This window comes from Uloborus diversus, chromosome 5 (assembly GCF_026930045.1).
Source record: "Uloborus diversus isolate 005 chromosome 5, Udiv.v.3.1, whole genome shotgun sequence".
Taxonomy (NCBI): domain Eukaryota; kingdom Metazoa; phylum Arthropoda; class Arachnida; order Araneae; family Uloboridae; genus Uloborus; species Uloborus diversus.
In genome coordinates, this window is record NC_072735.1 from 10398132 (window position 1) to 10425258 (window position 27127).

Consider the following 27127-nt stretch of genomic DNA (forward strand, 5'->3'; position numbering starts at 1 on the left):
GAAATTTCTGCAGAAAATGTGCACCTTGGGCTTCAATTTTTGATATTTTAATTAGAAAAAAGTTATTAAATGTTTTATGTTATTTTTAGCACTTTTTAGTACTTTTTACCTCACAGACTCTGAAGCAATCGCACCACACAAATAATTTTTATACTATAGTGTAGGAAATTTGATTTTAAATATGATGAATGAAAAAATTTTGAAAATAGAGCAATTTTTGTATTTTTTTATGAATTTTTGAAAAAAAAACCCTTTTATTTGCATTTTTTCCTGGGTTTTATTTTTTTCTAACATCATCCTGCAAGAAGTATCAAAGCCTCATTTCTAAAATTTAAGTTGGTAATAGTAAAAACATTTCGCCCTCTTCAGAAGAAAAAAGTTTTTCAAAATACGCAATAGTTTTTTTTTTACAATTTTTTTAATGCTGAACACATTATGTCTTTCCACGCATCGGTCGAAAAAAACGTTCTTCAATCCTTTATGCCTCTGACGTCACTACTTGGATTTTGATTCGATATTCACGATGGAATCTTAAACACAAACAATGTTAATCTTTATTTTTTTAATACTGCTTACTTCTACATTTTATGACGTGGTTATTTTCCCCCCCCCCCCCCCCCCCCCCAAGCTGGACATTTTGCTGCATCTATATTATGTTACATTTCATAGTTGTGCGCATTTAATTCAATAAAAACAGCAATAATTTTTTTCTTTGTCAAACGCTACTTTTTGCACACTACGGGGAATTTTAGAGATAACTTTTTTTTTGCTCTACTGAAATAAAAAAAGTGGTTTTTTGAGTGATCTTTGTTTTTATTAGGAAATGAGCGGGGAGGTTAAAATAGATAGAGATGGATAAGAAAATTTAGAGATAGATCGTAAAGGTAAATAGCCGCCGGAGGCAGCAATCTTGGCGTAAAAATGTGAATGACACACAAAAAAAAAGATAGAGATGGATTGATTTATACTGCTGCCAAATTTATTCAAACCGCTGCCGAAGGCATCAAACGCTAAGTAAAAAGGTAAATGACAAGTTAGCCAAACAACCACCGTAGGTGGCTGCTTGCATAGAAAGGCGAATAGTGTAAGAACGCGAATCAGCTGGTCGCTGCAGATGGCTAGTTTGAAAATAAAAATGAGGTTAATAACTCGATATAGCTTGTAAATAAATAATTTCAAATTTGTATTTGAAGTTTATTTTTAACCTTAAGTCTGAAATCTGTTTAGATATAATAGAATAAATAAATAAATTGTGAGAAGAAAAAAAAAAGTGCTCTCATATGGTGGATATCTATCAGTATATTTGCTGTTGTCAGCATATAAACTGCATTTTTCTGGAGCAGAAAATTGTACTTAGATCAACAGGTACTTGTGTAAACTTGTAGGTTTGTAGTATTATATTTTAATTTTACTAAAAATTGTTAAAGGTTTTAAAAAAGGAAATTTGAAATATATTTAAAAACTGTTCATGAATGAAGAAATATTATAAAAAACTTAATAATAGCTGTTGACTTTAAAATTGTTGATAATGTTATTTAAAATGTCTTTACACTTCATTAAATGATTGTTAATATAATGCCAGGTCTGTCTGAAAGGAAAAAAAGAGGTAGGCTATATTAAATTGATTTAAATCTTTTTCTTTACTTTTTTAAATTAAAATATGTGTTAATGAGGTTAAAAAAGGAAATGCATCAAAATAAAATTAATGTTAATCTTTATTATTGACTTTCAAAGTACAGTCAGATCCTGATTTAACAAATTCATCCGGACCCAAATTTTTATACGTTAAATCGGGGTTATTCGTAAATCGGGATGTGAATAAAAGATGCACTTACTTTATCTAAAAGCCCAAATAAGCAACTGCACAAAAATATCCATAGTTAGAAAGTGTACACGTTTTATTCAGCATTCTGTGACTTATTTCACACTAGTTAATAGAAATTTTTAAGTACTGAGTAATAGATGTTTGACAATTTTTTTGATACTTGACTTGAAATAGTTCTCTTTTGAGTTTATGGAGAGAAGAAAATACTAGATCATTTACAGCTTGTTGCATGAGATATGTTTTTAGTTTCCAGCCCATGTAAAGCCTGGAAAAAGTAACAGTTTTTAATGGGGAGTTTCATTATTGCTTTCTGCATCAGAATCGCTATTCATTGATTGCTCCCTTGTCCGTCAAAAATTGCCAATTCCAAGAAAAGCCTTTTTCTGCTTTGGACAAGATGAATGCATCATTTGGAAACCAACCCAACATTTCCTAACTCAAATTAACAAAAAACAAAAAAAAAAAAAAAAAAAAATCCATCTGTTAAAATAATTTGCTAATTCGGGGTTTATTATTCGTTAAATAGGGGGTTTTGCCTTTATTTAGTGGGGGGAAAAGAAAAATCCGCAAAATCGCAAAATTCATTAAATAAAGGTTTGTTAAACCGGAGTTCGACTGTATAATGTTAACTTATTAATGAAACATTAACACATTTTCAGAAATCAGAAAGTTGCAATTCTAATTTTTATTTGCCTCAGTAATTTTTTAAGAAAGGCCTTTTCTACTTAGTAGCAAGCAAACTAATTTAGTACATTAAATTTCTTTTCCTTGGGCATTAAATAGTTGTATTAAGTGAATTTTACCGTATTCTTGTTTTTCCCCCTAAATTATTTTTTAGAAGCCAAAAAAAAAAAAAAAAAAAACTTTTAGTACAATTATTATTATTATTATCATTATTATTTTTATTTTATTTTTTTTGTACTTCATTTGGAAACTCTTTGTTGTTTTGATGTTCTATCAACATACAATTATTTGCAATGCATATTATGTGCCTTGTTTATTTTATGCCATATTTCTTTTGAAAAGTTTGAAAAGCTTTATTTTGACCTTAAATCTCTTAGTTAAGAGAAGTTTATTAATTTATTATGTCTTTTTTTTATGTAACGATCAGCTATGATTTTAAAAACAAATTTAGTTGTTAAAATGTTTTAATGTTAATTTCGCTTCTAATAATTTTGTTTCTTGCTCATTCTTAGCAGCACTTTGACTGTGATATATTTATTTATCTTGCTCCTATTCAAATCGGTAAAATCCTAATATTCATGTTCATTAAATCTTACAGAAATTGGTACATGTAGCTCTCAGGAAGCACGGAGTGTCATGTCCGGGGGTACTACTCGAGGTTGGTTATCTGATGTCGCAGTAGTTCTGTGGAAGAGAATGCTAGGAGCTTTAGGAAATATTAATAAAATTAAAGATGCTATAATTCATGCTCAAGTTCTTAAGTACCTTGTTGATCTTTCTGAGCTTTTAATAAAAGTGAGTGTGCTGATTAAATTTATAATTCTATGTAATTAAACTTTCTTTAATCTTGCTGATGTACTTTGACACCACATCACACCCGTGGGTCTCCTGTTCCTATTACAGTAGTGACTTGCCCAGATTAGGGACCCTCAGGAAGTTGCAACCTTTTTCATTTAATTCCAAAGTAACAGAATAGAGAATTTAGAAAACAGTAACAAAATACGGAATACAAATAACATAATACAGAATACAAATAACAGAATACAGAATTTTGAATACTTTAAAATTTTGACATAAAATATAAAATACAATAAATATAACATAAATAACAAGTTGTCAATACACTATGAAATGAGTACCAGGAAAAAGGGCCTACGTGGTACTCTGGAGTTGAAATCCTTCTGAAGACAATAATTTGAAAATTTCATTCATTCTCTGTGATATAGTAATCACATATATTTTCTTAGATTCGCATTTTAATTCATGCGTTCGCATTTTCTGATTTAATGGCGTCGTTTCTGAGTTTTCGGCGACCATGTTTTCCCTTCTTCCTCCCGTGATTTGTTGTCTCCCGCCTTTTTCGCTCATTGGCCGTAGGTGTGGTTTCGTAGGTGATGTCATTTTCCCGCGTTTCCATTCGCTGTGCTAAGTGACGCCGCATATGAATATCTGTTTTTCACGCGACCGCGTGGGTTTTTAGCTTGATGTCTCATGAAAGTTTTCGGGAAAAAAGGAGTAGTGTGCTAGCCGTGATACGTGACTGAGCGTGGGTTTGGAGCGCGGACGCTTGACCTGAAAATGGGTCATGTGCAATGGCGACGACTGCGATGCAAAATCTGGATGCATCAGCATAAAAAATGATGTAAATTGTAAAATAATTGCACAGGAGCCTTAGAGCCCTGTTTCTCTAAAAAAATGATAAGTTAGTTACGAATGAGATCCTGTATTTAATCAAGATTTTCTAAAAAAATATTGAAAAATGTTCGCATCCACGTGGAAGTAGCTCCGATCATGCACGGATGAAAACCCTTTCTTTTTACTGGATGATCATTGCATATGATCAGAGAAGGCTGATGATGCACCTGTAGCTGGTGATACCCGGATAGCGAAAGATGTACGCGCGGTCGACATGAATTTAGTCCTGATTCCCGCTGCATCATTTTCGTCCTGTGTAATTGTGATTTCTCCGTCATCGCCGTGGTATTGCGGCCGGATCCATGTGGTTTTACATCATCTTCCTCGCTGATGTCCCTACGATGAGTTCTTTCACTGCAACAGCAGGCCGCGCCTTTTTTTAGCCTCCCCATGTACAACGCACATCCCTCTGCTGTGACGACATAATTCCCTGCAACAGACTGGACTGTGAACTTAACTTACCTAAATTTTTCATATTGTAATCTTTTATATTCCCTTCCATGTTTTGATTACGCCGCGGGAGCTCCCTAGGATCTTGATATTCGTCGTGTAAGTGATAATCATCGGAATAAATTTTCACAAGTGACGCGAAATGAGTTGTGCTTATTGTGTTTCTACTACATGGGGTAAGTCAAACCTTTTCTTTGTATTCCACGTAGGCACCAAGCATCGAGACGTCCTGGAGTTTTGCGGAATCACTTAAAATACGATCGGCCTAAAATTGTTTTCCTCATTTTGTTTGTTTTATTTAAGTTGGTGGTTCATGTTTTATAACAAATTCGAAAGAATTAACCACATTTCCACCACATTCTCCGCTTCCTGTGTGGGTGAGTGATTGCTTGTCTAATTCTTTGCTGTCTTGAGATATTTGTGGAACATCGTAAATGCATGCGATCTGTCAGTGTACAATCGAATAAATAATGGTATGCATCACCCATCCCACCATCCACGCAGAGTAGTGATTCTATGAGACCAAAACGATGGAGATATTGTGGAAATGGTCCATGACCTGTTAAAAAGACGGTATGGCAGCGATGTGAGACTCGCAGAGGGAGCTTGATTGTGGGGAATACGTCATAGACCCCTCTGCCCGTCTCCACGTGATCCCACCTGTACTACCAGTCCACCTTCAATTGGGTAAAAATCAAGTATTTAAGATAAGATTTAGGGAAGTGCTACATCAAATCAGGTTGTGGAATCGGCAGCCGGTCTAGCTAGGCGTATGCTAACTTTTTGCTTCTCAAAATGAAAGATAGACTGCATGAGAAAGTCGATTGACAAAACTGGCAAGTAGTGTTTGATTGAAAGTGAAAGTGATAAAGCCAAATATATGTAAATGTCTGAACCTACAGAAATAAGAAATTGCAAGGTTTAATCATCCATAATATAGCTCTGGAAATATCAAAATGTTTACATGTTTAACAACCTCAGTAACTAATGAACTAAATTGTATAGTTATTTAAATAATAAGATAAGAGAATGAAAATGAAGCCTCTTTTGCAAGTAAAAAATATTTAAAAATGGAATCGACTTTTAAAAGTTCTCAAGCCATTGATGTATAAAAACTTTAATTTTTCAGATTTTTATTCATAGCTCTAAAAACTTTGATGTTTTCAAAGACGTAATGACTGAAATTTTAATTGCATAGTGCTAAAACTAATTTTTAACCCTATTGTGGCAATCAACACCTGAGTCGCTTTATTTTAAAATTTTAGTATTAAAGGCAAATTAAAGTGGAAAGGAAATTATGAAATCCATTAAGTCAAAAAGAGTGTAATTACTTAATTACTGGAACACATTAGAAGAATTCAAATAAGTGTTAAAATAATTGGATTAACTGAAAATAACGCTGTAAAAAACTACTCTGCAGTACTCTAGGACAAAGCAACATTTCAGTATAATTTGTTGAAGTGAAAAATGGTTAATTTTGTAAAAAAAAATTATTTAGTTTCTAATGTGTCTTTATTATAATTTTTTGACTCATCATTTTACTACTTTATAATTTGCTACATTTGGACTGTTTAATAACTAAATTACTTGTAAAAAATAGATTAGACCCATTCTTAAGTATGCTGCTGAAACAAATATACTGGACAGTTCTAATTGAGAAAGACAAGTAAACTCCTGCTGTTTTGAAAAGAAACAGTCATTGAAATATTTTTGGATGAACTTAAGTTAAATAATACTTCTTAGGTAATTTAGTAGATTAATTTTGAATTATATGAAATTATGCAAACCCAGATATTACAAATACAAATATGACGACCAGCAACAGGCTCTGGGCCCAGCTAGGCTGGTCATAGTCAATTAATTACAATCTAGTGAATATAGTGGGCTGGACATGCCATTAGAATGAAAGAGAATAAAACAGTTAAATAATATCTTTTTAAAGAAAAGTAATAAACTCAATAGGGAGGAAAAAAAAAAAAAAAAAAAAGGAGCCCCAAGTTTGTGGGTCGAGTGATTGCCTTTTGAAAAAGTCTTTAACTAACAGTAAGACCTAAAAACATAGCACAGCATTGGAAAACATTCTTAGAAAATCAAGGCAAACTCAGGGTAGTGTTGCAAAAGAAAGAAAAATTGTTTACTTTAAGGACACGAAAATTACTTTTAAGATATAAGTTTTATAGTTGTTCTGAATTATTGCTAAACTTTTTTAATTGCTGAAAATCTTCTAAAAATCATCCTTGGAAACAATCTGTTTTATATATAGTACAAATAAGTCTCTAATCACTTGTTTGTACCATAAAAAGAAGCAGTGAAGTCAAAGCATTTCTTTTTGTAACTTGTATTGGAGCATTGCAGTAGTTTGAGCATAATGCAGTGGATGCACTTTACACTGATTTTTTTCTCTACTTACATTTTTATTTTACATGTATTGATAATTAAACTTTCATCAAACGTTTCTTGCAGATTCGAGATAATTTAGGAGTAACGTTAGATAACCATACAACCCCTCCTCCTCCAGAGCTCTTGCCACCTCTTCTTCTTGTTGCTCCATGGTTGTTTCAGGTAAACAGTTAAACTATAAAAACATTGAATTTTACCCATATTTTATCTTTTTATTAATTATGACATATTTTGAAATTGATTTAAAAACGCTTGTAACTTTTTTTCCTTTGAAGATAGAAGCCAATTTTTTCGACCAAAGGTCGAGAGAGATCTGGAGTAAAAAATGTCGTTTTTTCCAATGGTGTCAAAGAAAACTGTGGGATAATTCCTTCACTTTTTATTGATAGATTTAATGAAGAAAGTAGTGCCTAAATTTCACATAAGCCTAAAAAAGTTTGAGCTAAAAATGCAAATTACTCCCGCCGTAATTAAGTTAAAGCATTGAAACAAACTGTTTAGAACATGGAAAATTCTACCCTTTTCAACGATACATAATATTAATATGTGCATGTAGTTTTTACCCCTTTAATAGGCAATAATGCCAATTTCTGTGAAATTTGGGCCTAAATTGGAATAGAAAAGAACTATTTATCGGATTTTTTCAAATTATAGCCTATGTTACTCTGTAAGAGAGACCTTTTATATAGTGGAGGAATTTTTCAAATAGGTGCAGTGGTTCCGGAGATTACCTCGAACATATAAACACACAAAAATCCGCCCTCTCTCTTTATAATATTAGTATAGATATCTACTTTATACTGTTATGAGATATATTTTAATTTACTAATTTGGTTACAGGCTCTTAGTTTACCTGAAAAGTACAAACAGGGAAAACTTCTTGCATACAAACTACTTTGTATATTAATGTTACGTCGTCATGATTTGCCCATCAGTAAAGATCATCTTGTACATTTTTATCATGCTCTTCATTATGGCCTCATGGCCAACGATCAGGTAGGTTAAAGCAGTTGTTTATGCTACTGCTTTCTCCCTTAATTTCATTTTCCTTGTATTTTTTGTAATTTATTTATTACTAATTTCAGGATATTATTAACACAATAGTAAAGTCCTGTGGTCCAAATTTTTTCTCTGTTGGACTTCCAGGCTGCACTCTTTTGATTATGGATTTTATATACGCTGCAGATACAGTTATTTCAAGCAGTGATGTAAATGGAGTAAGTGACTTTAAATATGATTTTAAGAAATTTTTTTTCATATTATATATTTTTAATTATTATATTTTGTATTATTTTTCTGGCTAGGTTCCTAGAACTGAAGCAATGTCTATTTTAGGCGCATTGTTATGCTTACCTAATATATACAAAGAAATTTCAACTCTTCAGCCTTCATCAACAGAATTATTTACCATTGCTTGCAATGATGCAAAAGTGAGTTTTCTTATACATATCCTGTAGCAAGTTATGTACAATTTAAGAGTTACTGTTCAATTTCTAATTTAAAAAGGGTAATTTTTAACTTTTTAAGTTTACTGCATGTTTTTCATAGATACAAAATGAAAATATTTATTATGTCTACAAAAATAGTAATAGAATATTGAAATACATAACTTATATGAAACTGCACTGTAGCTCATAAATATGCTTGTCTTTTTTTAAAATTTAATGCCGTGCATAAATTAATTGTATATGACACTTTTGCACTGTTAACTTTAATTAGAATTTTATTAAATTTCAGCTTATTTGTAAGAAGGAACAAGTTTTTTAAGTTTGTTTTGAGTTGAAAAATATTGTGTTGGGACTATTTTCCCTTGTTTTACCATTGCATTTCTTGAAAGAAGCAATTAAATCAGTATTTGTAATTGTTTTTTTCTTTTTTAATTCATCCTCTCCCCCCATGTTTCGGAAATTATTTTTGTTGATTAAAACCACATCAAACTTTGTTGACCTTTTGGCTATTTTATTACTAATTCTGCTAATTATTATTTTGTTTTATATGACTTAACATACTTAATTAAATGAGCTGTTTTGAAATGAGTAGTATATTTGAAACATTTATCATTCAATTTTTTTTCCCCTCTTCAGGATCATATTACAAGCATATTATTTAAAGCTGGAAAGCGAGAGCCAGCTGGTCTGGCAAGGTGAGTAGGCTGAACTGATACGTAACTGAATCAGTTGTATACGATAACTATTTCTTATTCACTCTTGCACAAAGCATGCCATAGGTTGAAATACATTATTTGGCTTAAACGCTAAAGAGAGTATTAACCCCTTAACAATTGGATAATTTTCAAGAAAACGGTCATAAAATTGTCTATTTTTTTATTTAAGAAAAAATAGAGATTACTTATTAAGACTTATTTAAGATATAAAAATAAGTGTATGAACAACATGTGCATTCATTTTTCATTTTCAATATTTTTTAGATTGAATTTTTAAAATTTTTTAAAATTTTATGAAAAGTCAAAAAACAAGCCCAAGCAAGCAACAAAAATTTAAGAAATATATCTTTTATACATTAAAAAATAATTTTATTAATATTTTGTGTAATATAAGTAAAGATAAGTAAATTTTTCTTGTGTGGTAATTTCAAAGCTTGAGATACAGATGCCAACGTCACAGTCTGGTAAGTTAGTACCAAATTTCCTTTCTTCATCTCTGCAATTACAGTAGAGCGCCGATTATCCGAACACGTCGGGACCGACCCTAGTTCGGATAAGCAAAAGTTCGGATAATTGGAGAGACAATTTAAAGGATATCCCTATCTATACAAAAACCTTCACACTTTATCCAGGCTTAGGACTGGCAACACTGTTAGTGCTGGCGTGTTTAAAAATGTTTTTTTTTTTGTCTTTTTTTCATTTTTTAAACTTTTTTTTGTCTTTTTTTCATTTTTTAAACTTTTTTTTGTCTTTTTTTCATTTTTTAAACTTTTTTTTGTCTTTTTTTCATTTTTTAAACTTTTTTTTGTCTTTTTTTTAAAAAGATTATAATTTAAGTAAAAAAGCTTTTGACTTTTTCTTGCTTCAAAGAAGACATTCTTTTCAATGCTGCCCTATCTCTAATGCTTCTTAAATGCATTGCTTGAATAGGATCAGCGTCTTTCTGCCTTTCGAGCCATTTCATAGCTTTTTCCAAGCATTCAAAGGCTTCGCTATGTGATGGACCTGGGTCATTTTCAGAGCATTCATTTTCAATTTCATTTTTATTTTCTTCATTTTCGCCTTCAATCTCAGCCACAATCTCATTGTCATTTAAAATCTGATATCCAGGGTCTTGCATGTCACAATTTAGCCACTCATTAATTTCTTTTTCCTCATAATTTAGGATTCTTCCCATCTCTTTTATAGTTTTACACTCCTCATTTTCCTTATCAGATGCTTCTGCTCCAGTATCAATTTTTTCCCTGTTTAAAATTTTATTCCAGGCATTTTTTAACGTTGATGATTTTACAAGCTTCCAGGAATCGGCAGCCATAATGCAACAATCTTTTAAATTAATGTTTTTGGCATTCTGGGAATCAGGCTCTTCAGTGTCTTCTGATAGAAGCATCTTTCTCAACATTTGCTTTCTATAAAAGCGCTTAAATGTCTCTATTACACTCTGATCCATGGGTTGTATCAGTGATGTAACATTAGGTGGCAAAAACTTTACTCGGAACTTCCCATTTTCCCGTTCAAGGGTATCTGCACACGGATGTGAAGGTGCATCATCAAGAAGTAGGAGTACTCTGCCCTCTTTCTTCATATCTTCTTGATGTGTCTTAACTTTAGGAATGAATGTGTGATCATACCAATCAATGAAACCTTCTGATGTCATCCAAGCCTTCCTTTGAGAAGTGTAAATTACTGGCAGATTTTTCCAATTATTAAAACATCGAGGCTTCTTTGAATGTCCTATCACGAACAATGGTATTCGATGGTTACCGGTTGCATTTGCGCAATTAAGAACTGTGATTCTTTCTTTGTTTAATTTAGTTCCAGAAGCACTTTTTTCGAACTCAGATGCTAATGTTTTTCGGGGTAAAGATCTCCAAAACAGGCCGGTCTCATCTGCATTGTAAATCAGTTCTTCTTCGTATTTTTCTGATTTTACAAATTCAATAAATTCTTTTACGAATTTCGTAGCAGACTCTGTAGATGCAGATAATTTTTCACCATGCAATCCGATTTCGCGTATACCATGCCGTAGCTTAAAATTTCTAAGCCACCCAGAGCTTGCTTGAAATGTATTAGTATTTTCTCCATTCAACTTTTCGTTGAAAAATAGTGCCTTCTCACATAATAAGGGTCCAGAAATGGGATGACCAGATGAGCGTTTCTGCAAAAACCACATGTGCAAAGCTTTATCTACTTTATCATCAAAGGATTTTTTCATCGATTTTCTATCTAAGCTTCCTTGCTCACTTTCAAGTCCCGTTAAATACTTCATAATTGATTCTTCATTCTTTTTTATATCTGATATTGTAGACTTTCCTACACCAAACTCCGCTGCTAATTTTGAAGCGGCGTCATTATTTTTCAGCCTCTTCAATATCTTTCCTTTGTCTCCTAGCGAAAGAACAACTCTTTTTCGCTTTCCAGACATCTTTTCACCTTCGTTGCAGAAAAAGAAATGAGCTAGATCGCTGGTGCAATCAACAACCGCTATCAAGAAACCTTTAGTAACAACCACTAACAACTCTATTAACAACAAGAATTAACAGCGGCTAGCAACCGATATCGACGATAACAAACTCTAAAAAAAGCAGAGCACATGATTCTGAGCAACTCACTTTGTCAACGTAGATACGTCACACAAACCAGTTTTTCCCCACGTGTCCACAGCGAGGGTGGGGGGAGAAGAATGCAAACAGGAATTTTGTGCTTTGACCTTGGTTTCTCAACCCCTTTCTTCAAACCTTTTGTGTTCTCTCTTCCCACTAACAAAACTCCCCAAAAATACCTTGCAGTTTCCGGATTAAAATTTGTATGCCAAGAAAGAAAAGAAAAAAGATAGATAACAGGGTGAAAAAAAGAGTACGTACGTAATTGAAAGCTTGGTTGGAAGGGACAGGAAAAAAAAATTAGGTTTTGGATGAAAAATATGCCGTTCGCATAAAGTTCGGAAAAAAATTTTAAAAGGCGAAAAACACGGTTCGGATAATTGGAAGTTCGGTTAAAAAATTTTAAAAGGCGAAAAACACGGTTCGGATAATTGGAAGTTTGGTTAATTGGAGTTCGGATAATCGGCGCTCTACTGTACATTTAAAATCTGCAATTACATTTAAAATGGACTGGTGCTGCCATCTAGTGTATAAAGAAAGAAATAAAATGTATTCCGTGTAAAATAAATGAATTGGTAATAATAGTTTCGTCGCGTTAATACCCCCCGTTGCACATCCCAGCACAGCAATATGATGGGAGCGAGAAATGGAGGTCGAAACCCCAGCACAGCATTTTCACGGGAGCGAGCGGGAAGGGGTTAAAAGGTAGTTAAAAACCCTTGTTTAAAATTCGTTGATTGTACATTTTGGATGTAATTACACAATATGTTTTAGAAAACGTTTCAATATAATTTTATGGAAGTACAGTTGCCCTTTCCTCCCTTTTGTAGTTTATGCTTTTAGTTATACACTTGTATTAAATTTTATTGGAGTGTAAGTTATGCTTTAAATTTTAATGATTTTAATAAAAGGTCTTTGGTATCAAACAGTTTACAAATAATAGAAGTAAGTTACTGCTCCTAAGCCAGGGCTAAGGCTAGACTACATGCAATATACCAGACAGCCCTGTTATCACATCCAGAGACTGCAGTTTCCTTCTTGTTAGAACTCATCAGTCTAGAATAGTGAATAACCAAGCCAAAGGCATATGTCATCTCATTGAAACTCTAAATGTGATAACCAGGCTGTCCGGTACATTGCATGTAATTAGGAGGATAATTAGAAAACAATAACATTCTATCAGAAATATGAATTTGCAAAACCTTTACTAACTAATATGCTGTTGAAATACAGTGAAACCTGTGTAAGTTGACCACTTGCGGTGCACTACTTTATTGGTCACCTTAAACAGGTGGTCAACTAATAGAGGTTGAATTATATGATATAGATCAAATTCTGTGCCTGAAAATAGCGGTCAACTTAGACAGATGGTCAACTTACAAGGGTGGTCAACTTTACAGGTTTTACTGTTATAGATAGTTATTGACACAAATGTAAAAAAAAAAAAAAAGATTATTTTTTTCTTTTTTATAAAGTTGAATTGTTTTCTGTTTTATTCAAAAAATAATTAAATGAATAAATAAAAAGTTAACTTGGGAAGAGTTGAAAAACAATGAAAGTCATAAAATTATTGTTCAAGTTGAATTCTTCTAAAATGCAATAATTTACAGTTTCTGGAAAACACTGCAAATTACTCAAGGTTTGTGTTCCAAAAACAATTTTGAATTTTAAAACTCATTTTCATTTACTGTATGCTTAAATACATTATTTTTGAAGATTTTATTGTACATAGCATGCTTTCAACAGAGTTTATGTAAGCACTGAAAATGTTAACCATTGGGGCGAAACAATTAAACAAGAATACAATAATAATGTTAGTAATCTTAAAGCTGCAAAATTATGGCCAATATATTTTGGGGGTATGTCTCATTACTCAGATGAGTTTCCTCCATAAGTTTACATCTTTATTTATTAATTTTTCATATGATCCCTTGTTGCCCTGAAATGTGGAGTTTTTGCAATTTTGTTCTTTAATGGATTTTTCGTCGTCTTTTGTTTTCAGAGTTAGATTATTTGAACAGCTGTCAGAAAGCAATATTAAAAAAATTCTTCCTTATGTAACATGTAATGGTTTGATTAATTCCATATCATTTTGGCTATGGTAAAGTGAATAAACTGTTAGTTCTCTGTTTCTTACTTTTTTTTTCGTTTGTTTTTTAAGTATCTATGATAAATCAGCTTATTAAATTTTACTAAAATGAACAACTAATATTTCGAAAATATTTTATTTATATTTTTTTATATGCTTTATTCATAGATGCTAACATTTTTCAAGTAATCTGTTTTCTTTTTCAGGTGTATCGCTATCAACAGCATTGGTATTTATTTATATGAAGAATTAATGAATAGAACAAATCATTATCGCATAAAAGAAGCTGTTACAGTCTTACTTATTGCTGTTAGGGTAATTAATTTTTATCTGTATTCAGTTTCTTTCATAGCCAATTTATTTATTTATTTTTTCATTATTTTTTTAAAAATAAATGTCAGTTTCTTTTGAATTTTACTGTTTAGTTATTTTTTATCTTTTAAAACTAAGTACAATTATACTAACAAATTAACATTAATTTCAAGTTAATTTTTGTTCTTATTTTGAATTGTTTGCCTTATTTTGAGTTTTAGTTTTTCTTTTCACATTCCTTTGGTTTCTTCTCAACTCTGGTGATTGGGTTGTGCATGTGATTTTTGCTAATTCTTTTGCTTTCAAGAATTCTATAGCACCTACATCAAAACCTTCAAAGAGCAAAGAGGTACTTGTCTCTAACATTTCATTAGAATTACTGATTTTGGGTGGACTGTTATACTTTTTTTTCATAGTGCTTTAAGTTAAATGTATATATTTATGATGTTTGAAAAACTGAAAAATGAGTTGGTATTGTTCGTTTTCCACGAGAAGGCGCTTGACTCCTCCTTTGTCACGGGTTATCCGATGATTCTATTTCGCTGTTTTCGGCAGAAGGTATATCGGATCATAGCATTTTGTTCTGAAACAGCACTATTTAAAATGTGAAAATACAGTCGACTCCCGCTACAATGCAGTCCGACTTACATAAAATGGCAATAATGCAAGTTTTTCAGGGGCAATGAATTTTAGAGCTAAAGCAAATTTCTCTCTCTAAAGTTTGAATATGGAAACAAAAAGCGAAATTTGTGACCGTTTAAGTACGGTGACGGTAAAGATTCTTGATACTTTTGAACAACTAGAAGGTGGGTTGAAGGTAGCAGGACAATTAGCTATGAGCGAATCTTTCATACGTATAATTAAAAGTCAAGAGAAGGCAATCCGTATAAGTTCAGACCTTAGTTTTAATATGAAGCACGCAGAGTAGTTTTTAAGTAAAATGCAAACAATATGAAATTGGAATCTGCTCTTGTATTGAAGATTATCGAGTCTCTGAAAGAGGAGTGTTATCATAAATGTAAATGCTATAAAAGCAAATGCGAAGCAACTGTATTAAAAATTTATTAGAATGACCATCAGATTGCGCAGCAGAAATCATCATCTTCAATATTTAAGTTATAAATGTAACTTACTGTATCTACAATATAATACTCTTACAGTGCAGTGCTTTATTACTACATACGTAGGTACCATACTGTTTTATTTTTATGTCTCTCTCTTCCATTGATCATTGATTTTGTGCATCGTAACATTATTTTATGTTGAACTAGCTGTACCCGACGCGCGTTGCTACACCAACAAAAAAATACATCATTATACTGATTTTCATGACAATCGGTTGAACGGGGCAGAAGTTGCTACTCTGCAGTGCCACCTGGTGGCGAGTGGCTTCAATGAGCATATTATGCACCTTCTCCGTGGAAAAATACATATATATAGCAATTTTCATAATAATCGGTCCAGATATCAAGTGAAGCCGTGACTATACTCAAATTTCGTACTCACGCAGTTTTCAAGATCAATCAATCGCTAAAAATATCAAATAGAAAAAGTTTTAAATCCCCCCGTTGCATGAAAAGCCGTAAAACAATAAAGAAAGAATTTATTTGTTCAAACTCAAGAAAAATGGTAACAGCTAACTTCTTATCAATGAGATCTTTCACGCGAATTAATTTCTGCTGCCGATAATTTTATTCGTATTTATCCAATGGATTGTGACTTAAATTGGAATAAAAAAGGAACTACCGATTGGATTTTTTTCGAACTGTTCTATAAACATTCCGAGTACCAAAAATAACAAACGGTGAAAGTTTCAGCCAAATCTGCCGGGTAGTTTTTGAGTTCATGGATGGCATACAGACAAACATTCATTTTTATATATAAAGATAATGCATCTTTTTTAAAAATGTGGTAAAAATTCAGCTTTTTATGGAAGAAAGGGTAATATATAGTTTTAAAACGGTCTAAAACAGTTTAAAAAGGTGTTTATAAAGGTCTAAAATAATTGGGTGTGTTAATAAAAAACTCATACACAGAACTTTTCCACAACGTGAAATTTCGACTTATGCGAGCAGTCTTGGAACGCATCTCTCTCGTAAGTCGGGATCCAACTGTAACTAAAATGACAACAGACAAGTGAAGCAAGTGATGTAAAGGACACTTAGACTTTTTTGCACATTAAAATGCATGCCCAAGTTTAGGCTGTCTGGTTGTCTCATTTAGAAGAGTGTGGATTGCTTACTGATCACCTCCACATAAAATGGAACTCCGCGTTCAAGGAGGCAGGGCAAAGTGCCTTCTCGTGAAAAACGGACAATACAGGTAGAACATTTTTTTTAAAAGAAATTGAAGTGGTATAGTGAACAACAAATTTTATGATATTATTTTTTATTTATTTTGTTGTTTGAAGCATATTGCTCCAAATGTAGGTACAGTCGAATCTCCATATCATCGCCTCAGAGCAACAGTAAGACATCTAATCCCTGGAATAACACTAAGATATCCTACCATTGCTCTGATGTGGCGATGTACCGAAGTAGCTACTTGTGAGAGAAAAATTTGGTGTATAGAAATTTTAATGTATAGAAATGAGCTTAATTTTGTCGTAATTACTTCTAAAACATTAAAGTTACATCTAATTTTGTATACAAAACTCCATTTCTAATTTGTTTGTGTATTACATAATATGAAAATTAATAATTAAAAAAAGATAAGAAAAATTTGTTGTTTATTGTTTTTAAAATAAACAGTAATCTAGACATTGGTTACAACCATCATAGTTACATTCTTTAAAAAGAAAAAAGAAAAAAAAAAGAACTATGAAAGTCTTGTTGAATAGCCAGATTTACTAGAAGTTCACTAAAAAAAATGTTTGCATTTATTGAATCCTCTAAAAACTTCATCAGAAACATTTTTTGAAAATTGAAGTCGAGGACCTAATGTTGAACGTAATGTCCTCTAGCATTTCATTTTTCGATGACTTGGAATTTTGTATATTTTCCCTGAAGCTTAACCAATTTAGGAATAAGGAACAACAACCAGAAAAAAAGGAATAGCTAGAAATTAGTTTTAAAGGACAAGACACAACATAAAATATAAATGACTTGCTTGTTTTGTTCTCGAATTCAGTTGTTTGTCCACCCCTTATCCTCAACTGACTGACTTGTGGGGCTTGTAGTAACAACGTCTGAGCTTCATTTTTCTCCTAATTTTTCTCATGCAAACGGTCTAAAGTTGAATGAAATGTCTCACTATATCCAAAAATAATTTTGAGATAGAGATTTCTTCGATGTATGGAAATAGTTTTTTTATGTAACAAACATTGAGATTTACTAAAAGTTCGATATATAGAAAAATTTGATGTACGGAAGTTCCATACATGGAGACTCGACTGTATCTCCAAAAGAGAATTTTTTTAGGGAACAATGTGCCTATCTGTCGCTCCAGAAAGATATGAGTTACATTAACTTTTTCTGTTTTATTTAAATCACTTTGTTAGGAAACTCCTCGATTTCATTCTGACCATATTTTTATCTGTGAGATTGAACACATAGGTACAAGAACTAACTCAAAATATCTACATACAACTTTATTGATGTCTGCCATCCACACTGCCAGGCGCGGAGTAGCGCTTCCACTGAAACAAAAAAGCAGCCGACGACCTGTCGACACAAGGTATTTTATCTGGCGCCACCTGCCAGATAAATCGCTTTTACATCAAAATCTGCACAGATCACAATAAATAAAGAATTGAATAATTAAAAACAGTTCAAAGTTCTTTTCTGATCTGTTTCACAACACACTTAGGGAAGCGTTTTGAAACTCTGTCTCATGTTGTTCATCTACATAAGAAAAAATCAGAAAAAAATGCAGTTGTGAAAATATTGGGATTGGAGAAAACTACTTTTGCAACTGCATGCTTCATTTTATCTATGAAAAAATATTGCATGTAAGCCGATGCTGATAATATGCTATCTATATTTTAAAAATTTCCAACTGTTCCCTAGTTCTTATAGGGGCTCCCGGACTAATATGCCCCTTCATTAACCATTTTGGGACAAAAGACAAAAATGTACATTTCTGCTAACAGTGGTGGATTCGAATGCGAAACATGATTACTGTGATAAATACATGAAATTGTAGAATCTAGATGGAAAAATATGAACATTAGTTAAACTTGCTTGGAGTATTCATTGCTTAAAGTATCTCATAATTGTCCGTTATGGTTGTAGAGAGGTTTAACACTCTCTCAGTCGAAAAGCAGTGGTTTTCAAACTGAGTTTCAGTCTGTTTTTCCTTCAGAAATTAACCTTTATTCAGTAAGTTACCGCCCTATAGCCAGGGCTAAGGCAGAAATACATGAAATACACGAAACTGCAGTCCTCGGCTGGAATTGACTGAGCTGGTGGTGTATTTCATGTAATTAACCTTTGTTTGTATAAAGTTGGTGTACTTTTCAAAATTTCATTAAATTTTCTTTGTTTCAATCACTGTACAAAGTTTCTCACAGCATACATACAGTACTGTAAATATTTTCTATTTTTCCTTTATGTGCAGTGGACAATGAGTTCATCTTTGTTAAAAATGTAATTATACATTGTAGGTTTATGTACTGTATAGCATGTTATGTGCATACATATAGTACAATCACTTTATGTGGTTCAATGGTTTACTTTTTTTATAAACAGTATTTTATTGGTTATTTCCAAAAATCCAAATAATTTGAAAATCCAAATCACCAAATTAGTTCGCATTTTCGACGATTTACCCTATTTTAAGTACCCCATAAGCGATCTCTATTGTTGCAGTTTATACTGATAAATACTGCAGTTTTGAATTTTAAAAATTACTCTGCAATGCAACTTTTTAAAACTATATTATTTGTAGCATATTTTGATTTGCTAAAACTTGTATTTATGTTTCCTGTTTTGAATCTTTGAAATTTGTATTTTCAGTTTAACTGTAAAGCTGTAGCTCGTGTTGCCTCTGACATGCTACTCCTTTTATGTGATCACGCTGAAGAATTGCAAAAGAACTATGCTGAACTATCTAGGAGTGTTATTGAGGTAATAATACTTTTGAGTTTTGAATTTTTTATAGATTTTTTTGGTACGGGGGGGGGGGGGGGTGTATTAATAATTATTAAGTACTGGTAAGCTAAGTGCCTGTATGCAATGAAAATACAAATCAAATGTGCCACGAAGGAATTCCAAGATTTAAAAAGAAAAATTCTCCTTCTCCCCTCCAAAAATTGCTTGTTGATAAAAATATAAAAATTTCCGAGTGTTCTACTTTTGAAGGAAATCTTTTAAGCTTTTTTAAAATTGAGATTATCTGAAAAATATTTTAACATAGGACCTTTTTTCTTTTTTTCTTTCTCTTTTTTGTGTTTTGTAAATTTGAACTTGACATTTGCTACAGCCTATTTTTTGTTTCATATTAGGTTCTTTCATCAACTTTAGAAAATTTGTTGCCCAGTTCTGATGGTGTAGTTTCAGAGGATGACAAAAAGGTAAATTTTATGATTGATTCATTCACTTTGTATTCTGAATTATATTCATATTGATCTAATTCTGTTTCGTTTCTGCTGCAGCTTATTCTTTCACTGATACATTGCATTGGGGAATGGTGCTTTATCATAAAAATCGGTTCTCCATTGTCAGCAGAACAAGATTATGCATCCTTAATGGCTGTATTTAAGGTTAATATCAGTTTAACATATTTTTGTTTAATTAAAAATTATTTTTTTCTCATTATTTAAGAAATGGTTGGTTTTTTTAAAGATTGTTATTGCATTCTAGTGTTTGCATTTATGCCTACAAAATCATTTGTAATTTTTTAAATTGAACATGTGGGTAACTCAATTTGATCTTCTATATTAGTTCCTTGCTACAGTTCATCTTTCAAAATGAAGATAGGATAAATGTTAGTTGGATGTGTTTGAAGTATTAGAAAACGTAGACTTTGCTCATACTTGCTTTTAAAGATTAATAATGCTTTTTCTATTTCTTTGTTATTTTGAGTTCTTTAAAGAAGTTTTTGCCTGTTTGGTGGTTCTCTCTTTTTTTATAGTGACACATTGCAAAATGTAGCTCAGATTAACTAAAGCATGGTATATATCTATCACAGAACTGCAATAAAATCTCATCACAACAAACTTCAACGGGCCGCAAATTTTATTCGTGGTAATGAAAATTTTGTTGTAATGGAATTCAAGCAATGCAATGGTAATTGAAATGGGATTGAACATCTATTTCTTTGAAACTAATATCTCATAGTTTTGGTAATTGCTGTAATGAAATTTTACTGTATTTGTTTTCTGGGCTAACAACAAATAAATCGACAAATAAATGGCTATCAAATGGCAGTTTGTGAACAACTTACCTTTCTTGGAAAGTCACCCTTTCCCTCTTGGAAGTTTCTTTCAATTAGAAATCATTCAAAAAATTAGATTATGCACTGATTGGGTTAATCTTGGACACATGTTGGTAACTTCATTGCAACAATATGTTTAAAATAAGAATTCTACGTGAGAAAATCTTTTCTGCCCCAAATTATGTCACATAATTTAATCCAACTTCTGTAGTTTATTTCAATGTTTTCCAAGCTTCATCACCCTACTAATATCCCAGTAGAATCAAATTTTATCATGAAGATTCATATTAATTTATTCTGTTTCACAAACTTTAAAGTATTAAGAAAAAAAAAGAAAAATTAATTTGAATTTTGACATTTTGAATTCAAATTATGTTTTTCGCAATCACGAGTGTGTGTGTTTGTATGTAGGGGTATGTGTGTGTAGGCATGTGTGTTTGTGTCTGTGTGCAGGCATAAGTGTGTGGGTAGTTATGTGTATGAATGTGTGTGTGGGGGGGGGGGTATGTGTATGTGTGTGTAGGCATATGTGTTTGTGTCTGTGTGCAGGCATGAATGTGTGGATAGTTCTGTGTATGTGTAGGTGTCTGTATGCGTGTGTGTATGTGTGTGCGTGCGTGTGTGTAGTATACGTGTGTGTGTAGGATGTGGATGCAACCTGGAGACAGTTTTCACTATAGGAGCAGCATCGTGAGGAGCCGGTCGACGGTGATGCTGCAGAGGGTGCTGGCCGGAAAATAAAATCATAGGACATCAAAACAGTCAAATGAAAGCAATAAGCGATCGTGATTGCTCAAAAAATATGTTATCAATTAATAAATGGTCCTGTGAAAGATTGTACCAGCCATTGATATTTTCTAGTCACTGCTCCTTTATACCAGATACTTTTTTTTTCTACTTCAACCTTTGTATTGATTATTTGAGGGAAAGAGAAAAAAAACTTCCTTTCTCTGAATTGAAATTCACAAGTTCTCAGACATTGATAACTTTAAATGCCACCAGCATCTTTTTAGTTCAAAGAGTATCCAAGATTGTATTGCTAAAATGTATGTCATTTTTGCATGCAGGTTCTGGCAGCAGCTATAAGTGGGAAGAAAAGTGACATTCCTCAAGATACTCAGTCTTTGAACGAACTATCTACTCCTGATGTTGATCCTAATGTCCAGGTTGAAAATTTTCAAGAAGGAACCACACCCACTCCATCTGTGCCTCCACGAACCCTCCAAAGTCCAGAGAAAGCACGATCAGCAGACAGTTCTTTCTTCAAATCCTTGCATCACCATGATAACAATGCACTCATTAAGATGGCTGCTAAAAGTGTAAGCTTATTATTTGAGAAGTTCAAATGCAAATAATTGATACTTCCAATAATGTGTACCTTTCTTTGTTAAGATTTATCATTAAAAAAACTGCTCCTTTGCACAAAGAGATGAAATGATAATCTTTTAATCAGTTAGTTACCTTTCACATTATAACAAATATTTCTCATAATATGAAGTATGATAATCCAGCTGTAAAGTAGAAAATACTCTAAAGTACTTTAAATTAAAAAAAAAAACATTCATCTTTCCAAAGTATTTAAAAGTTATTATAAGCACAGGAAGAGGTCATGTGAGGTACCTATAACCTTCTCAAAAATGTTCACTTTCGGCGAATTTTGACCAACTATTCGGAATACTTGGAGATAGTATTGAAATTATTATTCTAATAATGTTTTAATGATGTCTTTGCATTAAATGTAAACGTACACGTTTTATTTATTTATTTATTTGTGCAATATTTAAAAAAATCATTAGGCAAAATTCTTAGTTCTATTCGGTAAATTGAAAATTTCTCTATCTTAAAAATTTATGTTTTAGGGGCAGACATCATTTCTGTTCACAATATATAAAATAGTTCACTCAATAATTTATGGTTGCTAGCCAGCAAAAGTATAATTTTCTCCTTTAAACTGATTCAGAAAACAAAGAAGTAATATTTATGTTACCAAAATATTGCAAAACTTTTAAATGCAGCAAGCTTCCGTTCTTCCTACCCTGAACCAATTTGAAGGTTATAGAACCAGTGTGTAGTTTTCAAAGAAATGACGATTTAAAGCTATGTTAATGGTATAATATGGTACTATATTTTTATATATCATAGTGTATTTTACTAGTCTTATTTAATTATAGTTGATGTACCATTTGGTGAACCATCTGGGGCATTTTCCGATGGGGATTGGCGCTGCAAGATTGACAAGTCTAGTCACTGAGCATGACGATGTCCCAAGCTTAACTGGAGATGAATTATCATCGGATGTTTTCCATGCTCCAAATATTCAGTTCTTTGTCTTAAATAACTGCTCAATTGTTTCCCTGGTAGAGATCCCTTCTTTGGTAATGTTGAAGTCCAAATTGTCGAATTTTACTCATAAGTGTTTGCAAGCTTTTGAATTGGATGTTCAAATGAAAACATTTAATTGATAATGATACTGAAATTTTGATTCACAACATTTTCTCCATTTTTGAAAAAATGTATTAGTTTTATATTTTAACAGTTTTGATTATGTTTAGACCTATTAAGATGTTCACTGTTTTCCATGTTTGATGTATATATAACTTTCAAATCATAAAGATAATCAAACTGATTTCTGTTGCTGAAATTTTAAATACTTAAAAATGTGCAACTTAATCATTCAAAAATGTGCATTATTATTATTATTATTATTATTTTTTTGGAAATGTATAGTATTTCTTTGATAATGCTATAAGTTAACTAAAAAAGTAATTTGCAATTTTGTCCTATGACGAATTTACAAGTTTTTTAAATTTACTAACAGAAACAAACGATAGACTGGGTCAGGAGGGAAAAAATTTAGAAATATCTAAGTACATTATAAAAGAAACTAATAAATAAGATGTTGGGAACAGGATAGTAAAATTCTTGGGGGAAAAGGTAAAAACTTAAAAACAGACAAAGGCTTTATTTCTGTAAAATTTCTTCTTACTGCTAAAATTATCTAACTAAAATAATTTTGACTATTTCTGAAACTAGCTTCAACTGTGCTAGTTTAAAACTTAGTTTTTACTGCAACTTATACAAATAATCATTTTGTTTGAATAAAGAAAAAATATATTTTGTGCAAATGTTAAGACCCTTCATCTTTGGGCTTTATACTCATTAATAATGGTTTGTAATACTTCATAAATTTTTCAACTGTAAAAAAGGTACGATTTTTAGCACATACATTTTAGTTAAATCACTTGCAACTCTTTGAGTGATTCTGTGCATGAAATAAAAGAAGTATTGTTTCTTACAAAAAAATCTTGACTCAAGTTCTAATATAAAATTGCATTTTATTCACTCTTGATTCAGTATTTGACTAGTTTTTTCATGATGTCTATAGGTTTTTATGTGCCATGTTTTCCTGCGTATAGTCCACAGATTATCTGTTAAAAAATTGTCAATGTGGTGCGGATTATATGCTATATTTCTGATTTTGAATGCATGAATGACACTTATAGAGGAGTTAATTTTTTTGCATATGTATGAGTGTGTATGTATCTTGCATAATAAAGAAACAGTTTGTCGTTGTAGCAAGCCATCATTTGGAGGGCCTGAATTAAAATAATTAATGTTTTTCTTTATTAAGTAGACATAGTCTTTGTTGTTTTTTCAATAAAATTTACATTGAGTGTGCACCCTTTGCCCCCCCCCTGGAAAAATTTGAAACAACAGACCTGCATATAAGGATGAAATTTCTTGTGTATAAACTGTGCAGCATCTAGTTCTATACTTCCCTTTTTGCCTGTATTTCACATCTTCCAAAAGGACTACTTATGCATTGTTTGAAGCAAATCAGTATAAATTTTTAGTCATTTTTTTTTTGTTTCAAGACGTTTGCATCATTCTCTCCATTTCTATAGTTAAGTAAATATTTTGTGCCATGTGGCAAGTAGTACTTACTTTTCATAATTTTTTTCTTACTTTATTGTCTGCAGTCCCCAATAAATGAATGATAAAAGTTGAATGTAAGGTAACAAAAATTGCACTTCCTTTCTGTAATATGCCCTCATGACTCGGATAATTCCATGATCAGATGGGAGGAGATAAAAAAAATTTTCACACTGAATTTCAAAAGGTATTTTTAAAACAGCACAAGAGTTTTTTTTTTTACTCTTTTATCTCTGATTTAAGGAAAATAATTTTCTTAAATTGTTTAGAATAAACAAATTTTTGATCACAAAAATGGTAATTTTTTAATGTACTTATACACAACCGCTCGGGACTTAGCGATTCTGATAACCTTAAATGATTGATAACATTAGCTGTGATCACATAAAATGGCGTCCACTATATCACTTTCAGATTTCAATGGAAATCATTCTTTAGTTATTAAAAAGTATGAACGTAAAAACTACTGTGGTCCCCACGTCAGATATTTTCATATATGAAATCTTACTATCTGTTGTTAGTTTATCTGAACTTCTTTTAAATTTTCATTTATAAGGTTTTTAAAAATCAACATTTTCAACAATATTTATTTCAATTTTACATTTTACTAATATTTTATCAAATAATGGTTGAAATAAGTTTTCATCAGGTGTCCTGTTTTCATATAAATGAACATCAAACTTTTATCTTTCATTTTTGTAGGATATGCCTGGTGGAGGTGCAACTGCCGGACTGACGACATCCAAATCTCAAGTGCGGATAATCATTAGAGATTTGTGTGGAAAATTTTCTTGGGATTGTTCCATACTCTATGGTCTACCTGATTTTTATATGAGTTCATCTGATCTGGGTATGTTACTCTTATCTTACATATGTGGGATTTTCCCACAAAACAAGTTTGTCAAGTTAAAATAAATTGCTTTCACATACATTTAAACAAAAACAAAAATAAAAAGTGAACACTTTTTTACACCTTTTTAAAAGAAATTTTATTTTGTTTTCTAATGTAACAAAACTAAAAACTCATTAACTGAGCCTGCCGTAGCTGAATTTCTGCACTTTATTGTCTACAATACTAATGTAAACCATACACAACATATGAATAGTGTGTAAAGTGAACTTTATCGTAATGATGGTTCATAAATTTTTCATTTGAGTTCATTTTTCCAAAATAATATATGAGGAAATTCCACTACTTAAGGTTTTAAATTGGTTACAAATTTTGAGCAGTAATTGAGTGGTTGTCTAGAAGAAGGGCATTTGTGCTATGGCATATGCCTTTCTTTTAAATGCCCATTCAATTGCTCTGGCAGTGAGTCATTGTCTTGACTTTGATATCCAAAAAGTTGTTGACAGTTAAAAAAACTGCCAAGAGTAATGGTTGTTGAAATTTCCCCTTATTAGCGACAAAGTTTTCACCTCCTCAGTAATATTCTAGAAAATATCGATTACCCAAAAAAAAAAAATCAAAATTCTGTTTTATTGCTATCATTATGTTTTGTGCTCAAGCTAAGGAGTCAAAATTTTCTTAACTTGGCAAAGCTAAGAAAGCTACACAAAACACCAAAGAATTAATGAAAGGTATTGGTTGCAGAAGCCACCAAGATAAGCCCAATAACACATGAAAACAATGACAAGTTAACTGTCTATAGCCAACTTATGTATAGTAACAAATATGTAATAGTTATTATCAAGTGGGTGCAATTGTTTAGTAGTAGTGACTTGGAAATCAATTCAAAAATTGAGATATTGTTGCAACTGCCAAATATTTTGGAAATAATCATTTCATTCTGAGAATGTCAGCCAGGTGGAAATGCATTAGTATCACCTTGTCTTGTAAAGTACCAAAATCCTGTAGGCTGATTCTGGTACCCTGAAGCTCTTATTAATGTTATTATTAACTTATAGATTTTATTTCGTGAATATGACCATTTCTTAGTGATTGAGACTATCATATCACTATGAGTTCATCCAAATTAAAACTCTGGATTATTTTCTTTTTTTTTTTTTTTTTTTTGTTGCCAACGCAAAACTAAAAAATATAGTACAAAATGAATTAAACGAGTTCAATTGAACGTGACAAGAGGAAATTGTTGATGAAAGGAGAGCTTAGTAAAAACTTCTCCATGATAAATATAAACAGTTACAGTTTTTCTATCTACTTTCTAGAAGCAACTTTTAAAAATACTTTCTAGAATATTTTCAGAAAATGAACAAGTGTATTTAAATGTTTTTCTTGTTTAAGAGTCTAAAGATTTTTTTTTTTTTAGATTGCTTCAGTACGGCCTCAAGTTTAACTGTTCCTCAAGATTCTACTTCAACTTCCAGCCTTAATCTCAGTGGCCTTTCTAGTTCTTTATCTAGTCATACTCTCAGGCATAGACCCAAAGATGAATTACCTACTGTTGAGAATAGTGCTGATGATTTGGATAATTTGGATGATGTGAGTGCTTTGTACATGTTTTATCACCCATTTCTCTGCTGTTCTGTAAATTAAACTTGTTGTGCCTTTAAACCGATGATCTATGTAATGCAGTTCTCTATAAACCAGGGTTGGCAAGGTTTTGGACACTACGGTAAAAACCATGGTAAAAACC

At 31.8% G+C, this 27127-nt stretch overlaps 1 protein-coding gene across 1 annotated transcript in view; it reads left to right on the forward strand.

Moving 5' to 3' along the window:
* The window catches only part of LOC129222439 (ral GTPase-activating protein subunit alpha-1-like), an 81754-nt gene that overhangs the window by 45336 nt on the left and 9291 nt on the right, over positions 1-27127 (forward strand). The window contains 15 exon segments of the mRNA XM_054856953.1: positions 1583-1606; positions 3108-3304; positions 7118-7216; positions 7895-8050; positions 8140-8271; positions 8359-8484; positions 9139-9197; positions 14117-14225; positions 19178-19288; positions 19666-19734; positions 19816-19923; positions 21665-21916; positions 22769-22972; positions 25233-25380; positions 26801-26973. Coding sequence (XP_054712928.1) covers positions 1583-1606; positions 3108-3304; positions 7118-7216; positions 7895-8050; positions 8140-8271; positions 8359-8484; positions 9139-9197; positions 14117-14225; positions 19178-19288; positions 19666-19734; positions 19816-19923; positions 21665-21916; positions 22769-22972; positions 25233-25380; positions 26801-26973 — 1967 coding nt within the window.